General features: G+C 38.6%; 1 protein-coding gene across 1 annotated transcript; it reads left to right on the top strand.

The window, feature by feature from the left end:
* The first annotated feature begins 10,569 nt into the window (after positions 1–10,569).
* LOC117343216 lies at positions 10,570–19,965 on the top strand. Its single transcript, XM_033905554.1, has 5 exons — positions 10,570–10,967; positions 11,324–11,463; positions 12,620–12,732; positions 12,919–13,125; positions 15,867–19,965. Exons 1-5 carry the CDS (start codon positions 10,783–10,785, stop codon positions 16,176–16,178), a joined length of 957 nt encoding a protein of 318 aa, XP_033761445.1. The 5' UTR covers positions 10,570–10,782; the 3' UTR covers positions 16,179–19,965.

Below are 19,965 nucleotides of genomic sequence, written 5' to 3'. Positions count from 1 at the left end.
GAGTTATCTTTGTGCCATCAAGTCATATTATTTACAATGTTATATATATATATAACACATTTCAATTTATTTTCAATGTTCAAACTACGTTTTTCTATATAAATACATTTGAATTACTTAGATATCTATTCAATTTGTGTTAAATGATACCATTTTACTCAGGAATATGGTATCTTAATTACACTGATTGCCACCCGACATTGCCATTCGCTGCCCGCAGTTTTGGCCGAGTTTTGTGGAACGAAATGAACCAACTGCAGAGATAAACAAAAACATTTGCTACATCACATCGCTTTAGCTTGCGCAGTTACTTTTTAAACCTTTTATTAGGTTATTTATTTATACCATCTGTTTACAACCTAGGATGCTTTCTAATAAATTACAATAGACCTTCGGTAAATTAATCATTCACCGAAGTGATCATTAGCACATACATAACGATATTGTTCGTTGTTTATCTACTAAACTCATTTAACTGTTTCATGTTCTATGTCTATATGTGATTTTATGTAATTAACTTATGTCTTGAAAAAGGGACATCGAAATCGATGTGAAATCGACAATTTACTTGTCTGTAGTGAGGTTATTACTACATGACCAATTACATATATATTATGGATATTTTTGATAAACATAGTACATAATGAAGTTTGTTTGTCTTAATGCATACATTCCACCTTGCACACACTTGGTAGAATTTGAGGTCCACATTTCTGCTAATGGCTCAAAGGCCTAGATATTTGCTTAAATAGACTAAAAGTCGGCAAAATTAAATTATCTATCAGCATAACACTGAAGAAAGTATGAGAGAAAGTATGACGAATTAAAAAATAGAAATAATTCAAAATCACTTTGATATATATTTGTAGTACACCATTAAGTTTAGGTTTATTTTGTTAAACGTCCTATTAACAGCCATGGTCATTTAAGGACGTGCCTGCCAGGTTTTGGAGGTGGAGGAAAGTCGGGGTACCCGGAGAAAAACCACCGACCTACTGTCAGTACCTCGCAACCCAGAGGTGGAGGGCTAGTGGTAAAGTGTCGGGACACATGAATCATTCGGCCACTGCGGCCCCCTAGTACACCATCAAAACAATTATTTATTATCGGACATTCCTGTTATGGCCGAATTGTATTAGTGCACAATGTTGTCACTATTTTCTGCTAATCAATAATCGTAAAAAAGATTCACATTTGAATGTGCAAATCTTCACATCTAAACATAATATGACAAAATAAAAAGCTTGCGGTTAGGAATTTCATTGGTTTGTTTCAGAAGAAAAAAACGAAACGAAAGTCGCTCTACATGTGAGTAAGCAAAGACACTACTAAAGACCAAATCCGTTCTATTTACTGTAGATGTGAGCAAACTTACACACTACTCTCAAACCGAAGTCGTTCTACATGTACATACTGTGCATTTGAGAGGTCTGTAAATCTTCCATATCGTCTAGCTATTTTCCCCACAAACCTAAGAATATTGATAAATATAAAGACAGTCTATATAACTTACTAATTCCCCACAAATTAAAGAACAGTGATAAATATTCCCAAGAAGAAGGCTAGTGAAAAATATCACTTTTATAGAATGAATAATTTTTGATATTTCACTGGTAAAAATGTAATAAATCTGTTTTCCCACAAACATATGAACAGTGATCAATCTTCCTCGCAAGAACACTATATAGAATGATACCAATTCACACAACATTTTGAAAAGTGATACATATTCTCCAGAAGACAGGCTATGTAAAGAGATACTTACTAAAATAATTTCAATACCATAGTTTATAACAAGCAAATTATTTATTTTATTGAATTACAAAATACGCAGTAGGAAACCCGTCAAAGACGTTACCGCTGGGACGGCTATTGTATACAAGCAATTAGTAAAATTATTTAAACACCCTACAAAAAGAAATTCTGGCCTATTGAAGACCTGTCATCTTCCATACATTGTGAACCAATGGTTAGTTTTAAATGCCTGTTAGTTACCTTGAAAACAGATCACCTCATTCTACAAACATAAAAGTGCGTAGAGCGTTTATATTCGCAGGTTTTATCTTCGCACTATTATGCGTTAGCCAGCCTGTAATCAGTTAAATACAATCACAGCAGGTACATGTATAACATGACTGAATCACAAAATGACGAAATCTGTTAATGATATAGGAGTGCATGTCTAACAGAACATCATTCGCGAAATTAAAGTCATTTTTGGAGTTAGAGACGTAATATTAGAAGATCAGTTTACTGTAAAACATATACTGGTCATATCACAATGACCATACAAAGAGCTCACTAATGACGTATCACAATGACCATACAAAGAGTTCACTGATGATGTATCATACACAATGACCATACAAAGAGTTCACTGATGACGTATCACAATGACCATACAAAGAGCTCACTAATGACGTATCACAATGACCATACAAAGAGTTCACTGATGATGTATCATACACAATGACCATACAAAGAGCTTACTAATGTATCATACACAATGACCATACAAAGGGCTCACTGATGACGTATCACAATGACCATACAAAGAGTTCACTGATGATGTATCATACACAATGACCATACAAAGGGCTCACTGATGATGTATCACAATGACCATACAAAGGGCTCACTGATGATTTATCACAATGACCATACAAAGGGCTCACTGATGATGTATCACAATGACCATACAAAGGGCTCACTGATGATGTATCACAATAACCATACAAAGGGCTAACTGATGATTTATCACAATGACCATACAAAGGGCTCACTGATGATTTATCACAATGACCATACAAAGGGCTTACCGATGATGTATCATAATGACCATACAAAGAGCTCACTGATGATGTATCACAATGACCATACAAAGGGCTCACTGGTGATGTACCACAATGACCATGCAAAGGGCTCACTGATGATTTATCACAATGACCATACAAAGAGTTCACTGGTGATGTATCACAATGACCATACAAAGGGCTCACTGATGATGTATCACAATGACCATACAAAGAGCTCACTGATGATGTACCACAATGACCATACAAAGGGCTCACTGATGACGTATCACAATGACCCTACAAAGAGTTCACTGATGACGTATCACAATGACCATACAAAGAGTTCACTGATGATGTATCAAATGACCAGGAATTTTAGAAGACATTTCCGACACTCGATTGACACGAGCCATCAAGCTATTGGATATATACGGTGGACCTAAGAAAAACTCATGTTCTGGAACAAGCTGTGGCGAGATCTAGATTTTTGTTTATTTCTTCTTTCAAATTCTGGGTCTCTGATAGTCTCTTCCAAAGATACTGTCAACTCAATCACAATCTGTTTGGTGGCTTTGACCTGATGACTATGTGTTTTTTCAGATCTACCATCACGTGCCAGTTATCTGCTGTAGCCAGTATTTATCCAGTGTCTCCGAAATCCTTGCTGTCTAGTTCTGACAACGTTTAAACACTTTAACCCTACTGTTCATTATCATCTTCATTCTCACTCTTTCGAGGCTGTCCGCTAGAATGGTAAGACTTTCTCTTGCCTCCACGAGTATCAACCATCTGTTGGTCAACTAGACACGCTGAAAGAACGTGCTCTACAATTTTATGTTGTAAGATCTTCCATACAACTTCCAGGATGGGTCGTTGGTAAGTCCCCTTGTTTGCAAATTCACTAGCTTGGAAGAATGTCATACACGGGTCTCAACAGAAACCTCTCTCCTGTTGTCCAGTTGTCATATCATCTGAGTGTCTGTTTTTTCCTTAGCAAATCGTATCACTGCCATGTTTTTTGTCATTTCTTCTTCTTCTTCTTCTTCTTCTTACAAGATTAATAGAGATAAATCAGTATATCATGTCGGAATAAATAACAAAAAATTATTTACAAACTCAGACTTTTTTCAAATAGACAGTATAAACAATACATCCATATGAAGTTACTTTGTCGGGCCTTACTGTTCCCGCAACAGGAAGTTCCAAATCATTTAGTTTTTTTCTTACCTGTATAATTGATTCGAATACTTTTATTTTGATTGTTAATAATTTTACATCGGTCTGTTTTATCGATGAGCCCGTGGTAAAACGAGTAGGATGAATAACTAATTAATATTGTTATTAAAGGGTACCCGAAGCGATTTGCTATATTAAGCTTATAAAATGTCATTTAGGATGAAACTGAAAATGCTGCAAGTGCTGCTTTCTTAGCGACTTTGGTTTTAGAGTAATTGCGATTTTTCTCGAAAACACACCTGAAGCCCAAAGCCGTTGACCTCGTTTCGGTTACCCCTTACATGTACCTGTGGCGTCAGAGGTTTAACGGATCAGAGCGTCTCCATTGGAAATATATATAAAAACGTTTACACGTGCCTGCGATTAATGCGAAATAGACAACAATCATATAGGTGCTGAATAGACATTTGAGTTATATTTGTGAATAAGTTAATAACAAATGCTACCGAAACAAGGGGCATATAATAAGATATATATATTCCCTCCCGAAAACGACCTTAACATAATATAAATCTGACCTACTTCCGGTCAGACCGGCAGTCCGGATGGCGGAAAACCCAAACGTTGTCAGTAAAAGGGACAGATAAAGTACATTATATGACGGGATTATCATGTTGACTGTATGAATACTCAAATTACACATCATAATGAAAGTATCGGTGGATGTACCGTGAGTCTCGGCAAGATGCGCTTGCATGTTCGGTAATGATGGAACAGGAGATCTTCACACAGAGGACAAACTGTGGAAGGATTTTCTTGACGGTATCCGACATGAGCAGAGATTGGACATAGCAACAGGGTACATAATTGATTCCATATTGACAGGAAACGACAAACCCCCTTTACCAAGAGCGGCGAGTAAGTCCAAGCGATGTATTTGGAGTCAGTATGACCAGATGGTGGTTGAGAATGGCATCCTGTACAGACGATTTGAAGGTAAGATAGGTAACAGTTTGCAAATGGTGGTACCTTCGAGTATGAAAGATAAAGTTTTGCACTTTTCTCATGACAATCAAACAGCAGGTCACCTGGGTTTTAATAGAACTCTAGCTAGAGTAAGACGAAGGTTTTACTGGTTCAATCTCTGGGGGGATTAAAAGCGTGGTGCACTGGATCTATGGAATGCATACGGGCCAAGCAGCCGAGAAAAATTACGAGGGCCCCATTGGTCCTAGATCAGGCTGGGTACCCAATGGAACGAATAGCCATGGATATTTTGGGTCCTTTACCAACATCATAGGATGGTAATTGGTTTGTTTTGGTCATCACAGATTAATTCTCTAAGTGGACAGAAGCATTCCTCATGCCAAATCACAAGGCAGTGACGGTAGCAGAGAAGTTGGTTGATGAATGGATTTGCATGTTTGGGGTACCGGAACGGATACATACTGACCAGGGAAGAGATTTTGAGTCTGGGTTGATAAGAGATATGTGTGGAATGCTGGGAATAAAAACAAAACACGGACAACTCCGTATCATCCAGAATCCGACGGACAAGTGGAACGCTTTAATCAAACTCTCTGTTCTATGCTGAAAATTTTCGTTGACCAATACAAAAAACATTGGGATAGGCTGATACCCAAACTCATGTTGGCGTATAGGTCGAGCGAGCACGGAACCACAGGTTTTTCCCCAAACTATGTTTGGTCGAGAGTTTAGGCTTCCCTTTGATGTGCTGTTTTGTGGGTCAGACTCTCGGAACGAGTCCGTGGGGCAGTACGTTAAGGAAACGGGAAAGGCTATTGAAGCTGCGTTTCGGATTGCCAGGGATAAGACGACAGGGAAGCAACGATAAAAGTTATGGTATGATCGCCGTGTTAATGGTCCAGTGTACATGGTCGGAGGTTGTATAGGAGGGAGGAATGTTAGGTACGTTTAATTGGGTTAGCCATTTAAGCCAGTATGTATATGTATAGTATAGAGGAAATTTCCGGCAACATTCGAAAATCTAAATTTCTGAGTGTTGCCGGAAATTTTCGCGAGATGTTGCGATTGGGGGAACTCGCTTTACGTTACATAACGTCAAACAAAACCACAAACGTCATTACAGTTCCAAATCTTTATATGAATAATCAGAGTCGTGATATATAAACCTGCAGTGGGAAAAGGGTAGGTCCCGGAAGTTGCATAGCCCGTGGTCTGGCCCGTTTGTAGTTAAACAAGTTCTATGGGATTGTGTGTTTCGCATTCAATTGGTGCATGGACGAGAACGTAAAGTGGTACATTACAATAGACTCAAGCCTGTTCCAGAGGCTCCACGTTTGACAGATCTGGCACTACACAATGCCGCTGACCACGACGAAAACACTTCAAGGCCAGTGTCTGACTTGGGTGACATTGAATACACTCCAGATCCAGATTTGGGAGAGGGTTCAGATGGAGGGGCTAGCGAAGACAATCAGACCATTGGTCAGGGGGATGAGGACCAGGCACTTAGGCCAGATCCTGAGGAAGTTCCTGAAGAGGCTGGAACTGGACCGACACAACTTCAGGAGGATGTGGATGTTGGCCTAGCACTTGTGGTACCGCAATAATTTAATGAAGAAGTAGCGGCCAGGCGCACCAGGGCAGGCAGGGGGGTAGTACAACCTGCATGGCAGCGGTCTGGGGATTTTGTAGAATAGATGTATAAAGTACATTTTAAGGATTTTGGAGGAATTGGTGATGTATATAGTAAGTAGTATTGCTGGTTTTGTTATTCAGTGTGATTTTGTTTTAACAGAATGGTCTCCATATCTTCACTACAAGCAGAGGGAGGGGATTGAGGATCAGTGGTGTGGATAGCATCAGAGTTGTCCCGGGTGGGAAGGTGGATACTTTGACCCAATTGGCTATGGAAAAAGCAAGAAGTATTGGAGAGGGATCTGACAAATTGTTTTATTTTATATGCGGAATTCCTGATTTGACTAGGAAGTTGAGGGGTGGAAATTATGAAGAAGTCATCTTCAATTGCTCTGATAAGGGGGAAGAGCTCATAAAGAGGCTGCAGGAGCTTAATGATGTCCTCAGAAGGCTGAATGTCGCAGCTGTGTTCTGTACGATACCGACACTTAGTCTTAGAAAACGGAATTTTCATAGATTGAACTTCGGAAAAACGTCCGGGTTACAGTTTGCTAAACAGTACGAGATCATGCAGGGCGCTATGAACCAGACAATTAATAGAGTGAACTGTCAAATTACGGAGATGAATGCTAAGGACGGAAAGGTGACACCATTCCTTCATAAGTTTACCAACAAAGCGTCAAGGGGTAGACTGCGTTATCAGTATACCAAGTTGGTGGACAGAGTGCATCCTTCTGAAGAGCTCCGGACTCGTTGGTCCGATCTCCTTACCAACGTGGTCAGACAGAATGCAGGAAATGCCAGGAAGAATCGGGAATCGGGAATTCAAAATGATGCAGAAGACAGCTTTAATTTAGATGGGGAAGAAAAGCGTTCTTGGCGGAGGGAAAGGCAATGAGTGAAGTTAAATTAAATATTATAATAGTGCTTGTGGATGTATATAATTGTAAATAGGCAAGAAAGGTGTTAATATTTTATATCTGTAAATAGGGGGTCATGTGACCTTTTTAGGAACAATTTTCTGGTTGTTATAAGAGGGTTGGGGAGATGGACACTGACACTGCGTTTGCGGTCCGTGTCGCATTGGTAATTGGTAGTTGGGTTTGGGGGTGGATTTCAACTTGTATAGGAGGGAGGAATGTTAGGTACGTTTAATTGGGTTAGCCATTTAAGCCATTATGTATATGTATAGTATAGAGGGAATTTCCGGCAACACTCGGAAATCTAAATTTCTGAGTGTTGCCGGAAATTTTCCCGAGATGTTGCGATTGGGGGAACTCGCTTTACGTTACATAACGTCAAACAAAACCACAAACGTCATTACAGTTCCAAATCTTTATATGAATAATCAGAATATATTTACATTTGTCTGGCATTATCACTATATAGTCTGTTTGAGAGCTCTGGCATTGATGTACGCTTAAATGCCATCCATCATGCGCTACATTTATCAGCGTATTAATACAACACAAACCGGAATTACAATACCCAGGATAATTAAGTTTAACGACTAATTATTTTGTCATTTGTTATAAAAAATATGCCATTTGCGCATTACGTTGATAATAAAATGATTAACAAAACTGAGTTTTTTTTGTTTTTTGTTTTTTTGTTTTTTGTTTTTTTGTTTTTGTTTGTTTGTTTAATTTGCATGTACTATTTTGTTTGCCAAAAAGCACGCGACCATGTTCCGGCTGTTCCAACGACTGACAAAAAATCTGCTGACTGTCGGTAAGACGGGAATTATAAATTTTAGATATGAATGATAGCATTAAAAAAATTAAAAAGTAAAAGGAATATAAACATAAGCGTTGAACTGTTTTTTATGGTATTTATGGACTATTTGAATGTCAGAACTTTGCAAGCAAACAAATCATATGTTAGCACATTATGTTGTTTGTTTGCAAAGTTCTGTTATTCAAATAGACCCCCTAGACTGTACAATTATGTGATCTCGTAACACCCATACAACCTACATACACAATAACTGATGTTTCCGTTTTAAATTAAAAATTTTCATGGGCCTATATCCAACCTATAACAGTGTTACCACATTTCACAGTCAAGTTTCGAGCTGTCAATGGGGTCATTTCTTGTGACGTCACGACTACGGGCGACCGTTTCGATAAAAATATATAGTTCTAGGCCTAGTTCGTGGAAATAAACAGTCATCAATTTATTTCAACATTTTAATCAATATGTTCCACCTTGAGGATATTCGCCTTTAATACATCATAAATACACGAATTGTTGCAAGTTACATTGATCAATGGGTTTATTTTTATTTTTACTCCGGCAACACGATTTTTTGTGAGGCCAAAAAATGCCTCGATTTCGATATTTTTCACTCGTGCTTCGCACTCGTGAAAATATCAATATTCTGTCATACTCGTGAAATATATGTGATATTAAACGGGAAACCATTCAATATCCTCTATATATCGGGCAGTAAATTCGGGTGAACGGGTTCGACATTTAGCAGTTGTCATATTACTAGAATTATTCTGGTAATATGACAACTGCTAAATGTCGAGCCCTTTTAGAACAGTACCAAAACCGAATTCCTCCCATACAGTCATTTTGTACCGTTAACATTTTGTCTCATTCATGTTGTCTTGACAACAACAATTTCTTGCGACTACAGTTGAAACGGAAACGGTAATCAAATAGTTAACATTGTGTTAAACGCTAATTATACAGAAAAAGAACAACAATCAAAGGCATTTGGAAGTTAGAATATTCAGAATGCAACAAAGAAAGAAGCGTTATATCATAAGCAAGTATGGACTAGGGCAAACGGGAATACAAAGTAGATACATACAATGAAGCAGTATCTCTAACAACAAACATAACGTTAGAATAACTATCAATTAGAATGAAATATAAGCATATATAAAAGCATTAGGAATGAGGAATATCAAATAAAAATAAGAAAATAAGAAGTTCGAATTTTGACCCTGTCGGCGTTCATAGGTACGGCGATGTATGTCTGGAAGGATTTCCCTTGTTGTAAGTACTTCACGTGTTCACTCCAGTAGCTGTTTATGGAGGCTTTAACTAGCTTCATCCATTCTCTTTTTGACAGGGCAATGTCGAATAGTCGTTCGATAGGTTTTTGTACATATATAAACCAGCTCCTCGACGAGTGGGCCTTAATACTAGTTGGTTGTCTCCTGGCGATATTTCTTTCATGCGATTCCATTTTGCAGATATTGCCATAGAAGAGAAGGGTTTGTTTGTCAAGGTATGCCTCGAACGGTAGTTCACCAGACAGGACATAGATTGCTGCTTCTTAATTATCACTGCCAATAGCCGACCAATGAAATCACGGTTTAAAAACTCTGAATGGCAAGATGGACACTTGTTCTGTTTTCTCTATATGTTTTGATCATCTCTTTGCCTTTCTGACTGAGATTGTCTATATACCAGTCATTATCCTGTACATTTGGACGACGTCACTTTTTTCCTTCTGTATTCTAATGATGGTAAACCAAGAGATAATAACCTTTCGGTGTATAATTTTTTTCCCGTGTCATTTTCTAATTTTGTTGCACGCCTTTGAACTCCCTCTATATATGTGGTAATATTGTAATTAAAAGGGGTTATAAAATTATAATTTGAAAAAGTCGATATTTTGAGAATTTCTATCTGTAAGTATACAAATTTGAAAGAAAAAAAAAAGAAAAGAAAAGAAAAAAATGCACTATTTTGACATTGGTCTTATTGGGATTCGAACCATGGTCGCCATTTTTCAAGACAGCGTTGTTACCAACATCCGTTTTGTTCGTGGGGGCTCCTACGGGGCAAATTAACTGCGGTGATAACGTGGTGTGCGATTATTATTTTAAACATTTATTTCGCTTTTGTGACGAAAATATAAATACATGTTTATAAATAAATGTGTCCGTGTTAAAAATAATTTCAGAACAGATTGTCTTTATTTCACCTTCATCGAGCCCCTTCATTTAAACCCGGAAGTCGACTCTGTGTTTTGTATTTTGCAATCCAGATTGGGAAAAACCAGAGACAAATGTGCTGAGTATCGCTTAACAGAAGAAGACAGTGCGTTGCAGTAGTCAGACTATATTTTTGAAGTGACATTAGACACCAATCTATAACACACGATTCAGAAGAAAAAATCAACAACTGTTAATTGTGTTGACGAAGGAACACAAACAACAAACAAAAGATGGCTACCCAGGCGGTGGAACTTGCTGGTTTGCCGCCGTACACGGCGATGTTGTGGTCACAATTTCAGGCGTGCCCGCCACTCCTGTACAACCTGTTCGAGTCGACAGTCCGGCCGGGTGATGTGTCTCACCATTCCGACAAAGTGTTCGACATGTCAGGATCTTTGATCAGTCACAAACTCAGGTTGGTGTCTGTTGTTGTGATCATTTCTGCAGATATGTGTACACCATTTCTTTGTGATTGTGATGTAATTTTATGTGCCTATTAAGTACTATTAATTTGCATTTCAAAAGTTTATTGAGTTTTACAAAAAAAGTAAGTTTTGGCATTTTGTTCAGTAATTATTTAATTTTTAGGTTTTGTAAAGTTCAATCTGTTGTCTTTCATGTACTGGACCTTAAAAGGGAGATGTATAATTACTCTTTAAAAAAATACATATTCATAAATTCTATACAGTTATCAAAATAACCAGAAATTAACAGATTATCAATGAAAGTCATCAAAAATGTGTTTTGATAAATTGCATTTTTGAATTGCAGTGAGCTGACGGTAAAAAACATCGAAGAACTACATCGTCTGACAAACGACCTCCTCAATATGCCAATCTTGTTCCATATTAAGGTTGAACATCAGCGTACTGACAATTATGTAGTGGTCAAAGTCCGCAAGAAGTGGAAAGGTGAATTTTAATGAGATAATTGTCACATATCACATCAGGTGCGAGTTAGATTTTAATGAGATAATTGTCATAGTATATCACATGAAGTGGAGAGGTAAATTTTAATGAGATAATTGTGAAAAGTCTGCTTCCTATCACACATTACACGACTACAAACGCTTTGTAAAACCAACATACATTGTAATACTGGTCCTAGCAATTTAGTATTTGCAGTTTTTTTGTTAGAATCACTCCATAGCCCACTAAATGCTAATACTACTAGATTATCTCCCCCTAGTTTGAAACTTAGAATCAGACATACGTACCCTCAAAACCAAAATCATAAAGTTCAATTTAATTTATAATTTTAATATTCCAGACTCTAGAGATAGGTCGCCAGTCTAACAGGGGGCGTCATTGCATGATTTTGACAGTTGAAGTTATAAACATGTTTGCACCCCTGACCATGCTGCTGGCATGCTGCTATAGCCTGCAGCATATTGGCAGCGTAATTTAAATATTTGAAACATGCTGACAGCATGCTGCTATAGCCTGCAGCATACTGGCAGCATGGTCAATAAGGTACTATTGGCCATACTGCTGGTTGAGGTTGCAGCATACTGGCAGCATGGTCACTGTAGCACCATGGCCACTGGCCAGCCTGCAGGATACTGGCAGCATGGTCTGCAGCATACTGCCAGCATAATTTAAATATTTGAAACATGCTGCCCCTTATAATTACTAGGGAAAAATTTTGCAGCATGCTGCAAATCCATAAGGGTATAGATAGTGCTATTTCTTCAGAAATACTGGAAGGGTATTTCTCAAACTTAATTTTTAGGATCCTCTAATTAGCTCAGTCCCTATAAGTGTCCATTTTTAGGGTCTGGGAAATCACAATGGTGGACAGGTAGCCATCTTGGATTTTGCTATCTGAAATTTGTTATCAATATATCCGAAAGTTCTAAGATCTTTCTAAGAATTCATATGTAGGCTTCCCCATGTTATGAAATGATTTAGAGGTCAGGAAAAGGGGAAAATAGGGGGGAAAAGTCTCTCATAGGACCAAAGGTAGGTGCCAAGATCCCTCTGGCATCTCTTTGTTTTTTTTCAATTTTCTGATTTTGTGTCGTTTCTCAAAATACAATGAAATGTGTCTGGTTTTGGATTCCTACAGATGAGTTTGCTGTGTTGGTTAACACGAGGCACCCTAGAATTCGGGAACTGATAACCAACAAACTTACCCAGGCCATGCAATATATGCAGGAAGGAAAGAACTTTTGTCTGAAGGTAGGATGGAAATCATTTATTATTTCTGTCAGATGTATTAGATTGTGTCTCTATTACCAACTATAAGCGAATGTGTCAAAGAAGAGGTAAAATTCCACAACAACAAAAACATCTTGTTTATTATAGTTGTTAATGAATTAAAATAATGAATACATATATTTAATTTGATGTTAATATATATTTCAGCTGGACTTCGGACCGAGTGTACGACAGTGGTACAGCGGGATTGTTGACAGCCAGGTGTCATTTTGTGACAATCGCTCCAACGATGACTCTGGTCACATGACCATCTGGGTGACCAATTACTCAACACCGATGGAATGCTGTACTTCTCTACTCTGCATCTGTATCTGCTTTCCACTGTGGCTGGTGTGTGGGGGACCTTGTTACGTGGTGAGTATAGGTGTGGTGTGTGGGGGCCCTGTTATGTGGTGTGTGGGGGACCTGTTATGTGGTGAGTATAGGTGTGGTGTGTGGGGGCCCTGTTATGTGGTGAGTATAGGTGTGGTGTGTGGGGGCCCTGTTATGTGGTGAGTATAGGTGTGGTGGGGGCCCTGTTATGTGGTGAGTATAGGTGTGATGTGTGAGGGGTCCTGTTATGTGGTGTGTGGGGGACCTGTTATGTGGTGAGTATAGGTGTGGTGTGTGTGGGGGCCCTGTTATGTGGTGAGTATAGGTGTGGTGTGTGGGGGCCCTGTTATGTGGTGAGTATAGGTGTGGTGTGTGTGGGGGCCCTGTTATGTGGTGAGTATAGGTGTGGTGTGTGGGGCCCTGTTATGTGGTGAGTATAGGTGTGGTGTGTGGGGGCCCTGTTATGTGGTGAGTATAGGTGTGGTGTTTGGAGGGCCCTGTTATGTGGTGAGTATAGGTGTGATGTGTGGGGGCCCTGTTATGTGGTGAGTATAGGTGTGGTGTGTGGGGGGCCCTGTTATGTGGTGAGTATAGGTGTGGTGTGTGTGGGGCCCTGTTATGTGGTGAGTATAGTGTGGTGTGTGGGGGGCCCTGTTATGTGGTGAGTATAGGTGTGGTGGGGGCCCTGTTATGTGGTGAGTATAGGTGTGATGTGTGAGGGGTCCTGTTATGTGGTGTGTGGGGGACCTGTTATGTGGTGAGTATAGGTGTGGTGTGTGGGGGGCCCTGTTATGTGGTGAGTATAGGTGTGGTGTGTGTGGGGGCCCTGTTATGTGGTGAGTATAGGTGTGGTGTGTGGGGCCCTGTTATGTGGTGAGTATAGGTGTGGTGTGTGGGGGGCCCTGTTATGTGGTGAGTATAGGTGTGGTGTTTGGAGGGCCCTGTTATGTGGTGAGTATAGGTGTGATGTGTGGGGGCCCTGTTATGTGGTGAGTATAGGTGTGGGTGTGTGGGGGACCCTGTTATGTGGTGAGTATAGGTGTGGTGTGTGTGGGGGCCCTGTTATGTGGTGAGTATAGGTGTGGTGTGTGGGGGCCCTGTTATGTGGTGAGTATAGGTGTGGTGTGTGTGGGGCCCTGTTATGTGGTGAGTATAGGTGTGGTGTGTGGGGCCCTGTTATGTGGTGAGTATAGGTGTGGTGTGTGTGGGGGCCCTGTTATGTGGTGAGTATAGGTGTGGTGTGTGGGGGCCCTGTTATGTGGTGAGTATAGGTGTGGTGTGTGGGGGCCCTGTTATGTGGTGAGTATAGGTGTGGTGTGTGGGGGGGCCCTGTTATGTGGTGAGTATAGGTGTGGTGTGTGGGGGCCCTGTTATGTGGTGAGTATAGGTGTGCTTTGTGGAGGGCCCTGTTATGTGGCGAGTACATGTATAGGTGTGGTGTGTGTGGAGGGCCCTGTTATGTGGTGAGTATAGGTGTGGTGTGTGGGACCTTCTTATGTAGTGAGTACAGGTGTGGTGTGTGTGGGGCCCTGTTATGTGGTGAGTATAGGTGTGGTGTGGTGTGTGGGGGGTGGGGGGGGGGGGGTGGGGGGGGGGGGTTGTTATGTGGTGAGTATAGGTGGTGTGGGTGGAGGGCCTGTTATGTGGTGAGTATAGGTGTGGTGTGTGGGGGACCGTGTTATGTGGTGAGTATAGGTGTGTGTGTGGAGGGCCTGTTATGTGGTGAGTATAGGTGTGGTGTGTGGGGGCCCTGTTATGTGGTGAGTATAGGTGTGGTGTGTGTGGGGCCCTGTTATGTGGTGAGTATAGGTGTGGTGTGTGGGGGGGCCCTGTTATGTGGTGAGTATAGATGTGGTGTGTGGAGGGCCTGTTATGTGGTGAGTATAGGTGGTGTGTGTGGGGACCTGTTATGTGGTGAGTATAGGTGTGGTTTGTGGGGGCCCCTGTTATGTGGTGAGTATAGGTGTGGTGTGTGTGGGCCCTGTTATGTGGTGAGTATAGGTGTGATGTGTGGGGGGCCCCTGTTATGTGGTGAGTATAGGTGTGTGTGTGGAGGGCCTGTTATGTGGTGAGTATAGGTGTGTGTGTGGAGGGCCCTGTTATGTGGTGAGTATAGGTGTGGTGTGTGGGGGCCCTGTTATGTGGTGAGTATAGGTGTGGTGTGTGGGGGCCCCTGTTATGTGGTGAGTATAGGTGTGGTGTGTGTGTGGAGCCCTGTTATGTGGTGAGTATAGGTGTGGTGTGTGTGTGGAGCCATGTTATGTGGTGAGTATAGGTGTGGTGTGTGTGTGGAGCCCTGTTATGTGGTGAGTATAGGTGTGGTGTGTGTGTGGAGCCATGTTATGTGGTGAGTATAGGTGTGGTGTGTGTGTGGAGCCCTGTTATGTGGTGAGTATAGGTGTGGTGTGTGTGGGTGGGGCCTGTTATGTGGTGAGTATAGGTGCAATCTAATTGAAATTAGACTTGTAATTTTCGTTCCTCTACGATACACTGCAATTCAAGATCTAATATACAGTGTACATCCAACTTTCTGCACAGACTGCACATCCACATCCGTGGAATTTTTGTGTACTTTTGTGTAATCACAAATTCACAGAATCTAAACCATCTTAAATGAATCTACATTGGTACATGATCATACAATACAAATTACCCTTGTTTAATTAACAACCTTAGTTATTTAAACCAACACAGCATATGAAAGGTGACAGATTTTACATTTGTAGATTGTTGAATATCACTGTCACAAAAATAACTTAGAATGAAAATATTGAATTTTGTAGACACACAGGAAAATGAAGTGCATTGATGAAGAACAAGAATTCAGTGATCTCCCAGTGACCTTGCTGTCAGGGGTGACCAGAACCGTTACCATTCAGAACCCAGCACCACCTCCGCAGGCCCCACATTACCCAGCACACCCTCAAGGACAGCCAATGCAACAATATCCTCCACAAATGCAAATGGGACAGCCACCTTATAACATGCAAGGTCACCCCCAGCAAGGTCATCCCCAGCAAGGTCATCCCCAAGGAGCTTACCCAACGGAGGCTCCTCCGAAGTATCCGGGGCCACCTCCGCAGTATTCGGCATGAGCCATGTGTGGAATGATGACTGATCGAATCTTTTAAACACCATGCATTGAATTGATTTATTTCAGTGATGATATAGGCTGCTCACTTAGTGCTAAATATCACAACTTTCACACAAGTGAAGAATTTGATTGTTACGACTTTCACACAAGTAAGAATTTTATTGTCATGACTTTCACACTTGTAGTGTAATGGGTTTCTGGGACCTCTTGCCAATAACCATGCTATTTAATAGTCCTTGTGACCTTGACCCAGGTGACTTGACGATCCCGGTGATATTGTTAACACACAATAATATAGATATCATTTATATTGTGTAGAGATGTTGCAGAGTGGTGGAGGAAAATGCTTTCTGTATCAAAACTTAGACATCCGTCTTGCCCTTTGTATATATGTGCAATAGAACTATGTTGACACCAAGCCTGGAAACGTTCTTCAGGTGTTCAATATTATTGTGAAATGTATTTAGTACTTAAAATAAATTTCGAGCTAATGATATCTATTCCCTATTACATATTTTATTTTGCCATCTGATAGATGTGATCCTAAGTTTTTATTTAATTTTTCATATCCAAAGAACAATGTGGTTTTTTTTTTGTTTTTTTTTAAAGTTTGAATTCTAATTACCTGAATATGTTGTCATCAAATGCCATGAACTTACTCTCTCGTAGAAAATGATCTTCGTGTTTAATGATTAAGCTGATTGATTTTCCCACTTCAAATTCAGGGTATATTATGTTGGTAACATGTATTACAAGTTAAAGGGGAATTCTTTTTTTCGGACATCAGAAACATGCATAGGTAATTTCTAATTATGAAATTTATGACTGACCGATTATATAAGTGTGTTTGCCTACATGTAATGAAATTAACACTGAAATGTACAAGAAAAAGGCTTATCGTATACAAATACTGTATGTCTTTGCAGTAATTAGTGATACTTCGGGTAGAATTAAGAATTTTGAGGACTTACTACTTGAAGAACTTTGGTTTATCTTGAGAGTAAAACTGCCCTATTAATGTAAAAATTATAATTTAAATACTTGGAAAAAATAACTATTTTCCAATAGGTTTAATTTTGATGACCTTGACTTTATTCAAACGAAGGAATGCACCTTTAACTTTACACAATATAGCGTATATCTATGTCTTTAAACAATTGTAAGTGAATCTAATTCACAACACTGTACCGCAAGTACTTCTAAATCACCGCTTGTTGGAAATAGATATGCTATTATGTTTTTCAAAAACATTTTGTTGCAAACGTATCCACAAATTTATCTGAAATATACATATACTGGCGGTATTGTACTTATCTATACGGAGTAAGTTTGTTATGATTTTCAAATAAGATACTTTGATATGATAGAATTATAGATTCTGGTATAATCTTGCTCTAGTGCACAACAATTTATGATATAATTTTAGATATATTTAGATATAATTTTGCAACAAAAATGAAAACCATTAAACCTGTTTACTTATTTAATTTAATATGTTTTTATATACTCTGTTTTTACATCAGTACAGTGATTTGAGTACCTGTTTGACATTGCATGACATTTTCTATTTTTCCAAGACGATGGAGACATCTTCCATATGTTAAAATGTGATGAAATATTTAGGAAAATATACTTTTCTATGACGCTACTTTTTTAACACAGTAAAAAATATATTTTGATGCTTTGATAAATATCCATGTTGTGCCTGCATTGTATTTGATTTGTTTTACATTTTGTGTGTTCCAAGAGGTCGTGGTTTCTTGGTTATTTATTTTAGCTTAAAACAAAACATTTTTCTTTTGGCAACTATGATCAAATTCCTTTTGTCTTCAATAGTGCTTGGCATAAAATTAATTTAATGCTATATGAATTTTCATATTGATAGAGATACTATCAGTAATAAATTACCATTACGATTTAAATCACGCTTCAATATACCAGTAATAGTCTACATATGTAACTACCAACCAATATCTGTAATTCTGTTTAATCATGACAATTTTAATTATTTCTCGAAATTTCAGCTTTTGAAGTACGTACAAAATTAGTCATCTCCTAATAACTTTGTGAAACACTCTGTTTTAATGCTCTACACTGTAACCAGACTTCGACCCAGTGTTAATAGGTTGTCATTGCTGAAGCCTGTCTTTACTCATTTCAATAACTGGATGTTATGGTTGGACAAGTGTCCACAGAACAATGGTTAAATACATGCAGCGAAAGCCACAGAATTACAGCTGTAGGCCATCTCGGATTGTACTGTAATTTAATCTGATACAGGATTACAGTATTACAGCTGTAGGCAATCTCGGATTGTATGGTAACTTAACCTGATACAGTATTACAGAATTACAGCTGTAGGCCATCTCGAATTGTACTGTAATTTAATCTGATACAGGATTACAGTATTACAGCTGTAGACAATCTCGGATTGTACTGTAACTTAATCTGGTACAGTATCTATAATCACTTTCAGATGTTTGTATACTTTGTACATACTTTTTTTCGTTTACTTTTAATGGTTGTGCATATCATTTGAATTTACATTGTTTTCCCATAACTGGTTGTATTCATATTGAAATTCATTTTGGCTTAATATTATTTGTTGTAGTTACCATGGTAATGTATATGTATTAACATGTTCATGGTACATCACGGCTTAGAGATACTTTTACTGATACAATGATGCAATTCCTTATAATATCAATTAATTGATTAATTTAACACCCAAATATAGAAGGCCTAGCTGCTGGACGACCATGACTAAGGGAGGTAATCCCCTACATTGTAGGGTATTAAAGACGAATTATAACATTTCCCAATCTGATCAAAATACAAATTATCATACATCATCACAATGTAGTGTATATATAACAATGATCTGTATTTAATCAGAATAAACATTTCCTTCAACTGAAATATGACGATAATTACCTACAACTGTAACTTTAAAACATATACAGTTTTTACTTTAGATTGAGGATTACTAATTAAGGTTTGCTTGTTAAATCATTGTATAGTGAATGCTATCAGAATTTATTGCTAAAAGTAAATATTGTATAATTGATGAACAAGATAATTTCTAATTTCTGCACCATCTTATGCCATGTACGGTACTTAAAAAGTACAAAATGAGTTCTTTATGAATCGGGTATATGTTTTATGCAACATTTTAAGTATTTATGAACAGCATGCATTTTCAGACACACTGCTGGGAAATGTAAATCTGATTTTGATGAATATTTCCTCTTTAGTGTGTAGAGCTGGTTGGATTAATATGAGAAATATAAGGTATATTCTGCTGTAAGTTTTATATTGTTGTTGGCTATATATAGATGTATACATTATTCTCAAAAATAATTCAGATTATTACAGTTTAAAATGTTATCCATACTACAGATCAAATCGTTGTGGCCAAGACTTAATTATCGTTAATCTCCCTCTGAAATGCACAAAAATAACATAAAACATGGAATTGGTAATGTCAAACGAGCACATCGTTGGCTGTAACTTCAGAACAGACTTTCATGGGACAGGAAGGAAAGAAGATTTTAAATATTTCCATATAAACAAACATGCTGTCATTTTTCTTCTCCATTTGAGGTCTAACTAGCTTTATTTTACAACAAAGACAGAAAAAGTAAAGATGAAGTGATATAACAGATGATTTTTGTTATTACAAATGAACAGAGCATACATATTGACTTATCTTTTTGTCATCAAGACACATTATTTACAAGGTTATATATATATACATTATGGATATTTTTAATAAATATTGTACATAA

The sequence above is a fragment of the Pecten maximus genome, chromosome 15 (assembly GCF_902652985.1).
Source record: "Pecten maximus chromosome 15, xPecMax1.1, whole genome shotgun sequence".
Lineage (NCBI taxonomy): Eukaryota > Metazoa > Mollusca > Bivalvia > Pectinida > Pectinidae > Pecten > Pecten maximus.
The sequence above is the reverse complement of the archived record's forward strand: the minus strand, read 5'-3'. Positions and strand labels throughout refer to the sequence as shown.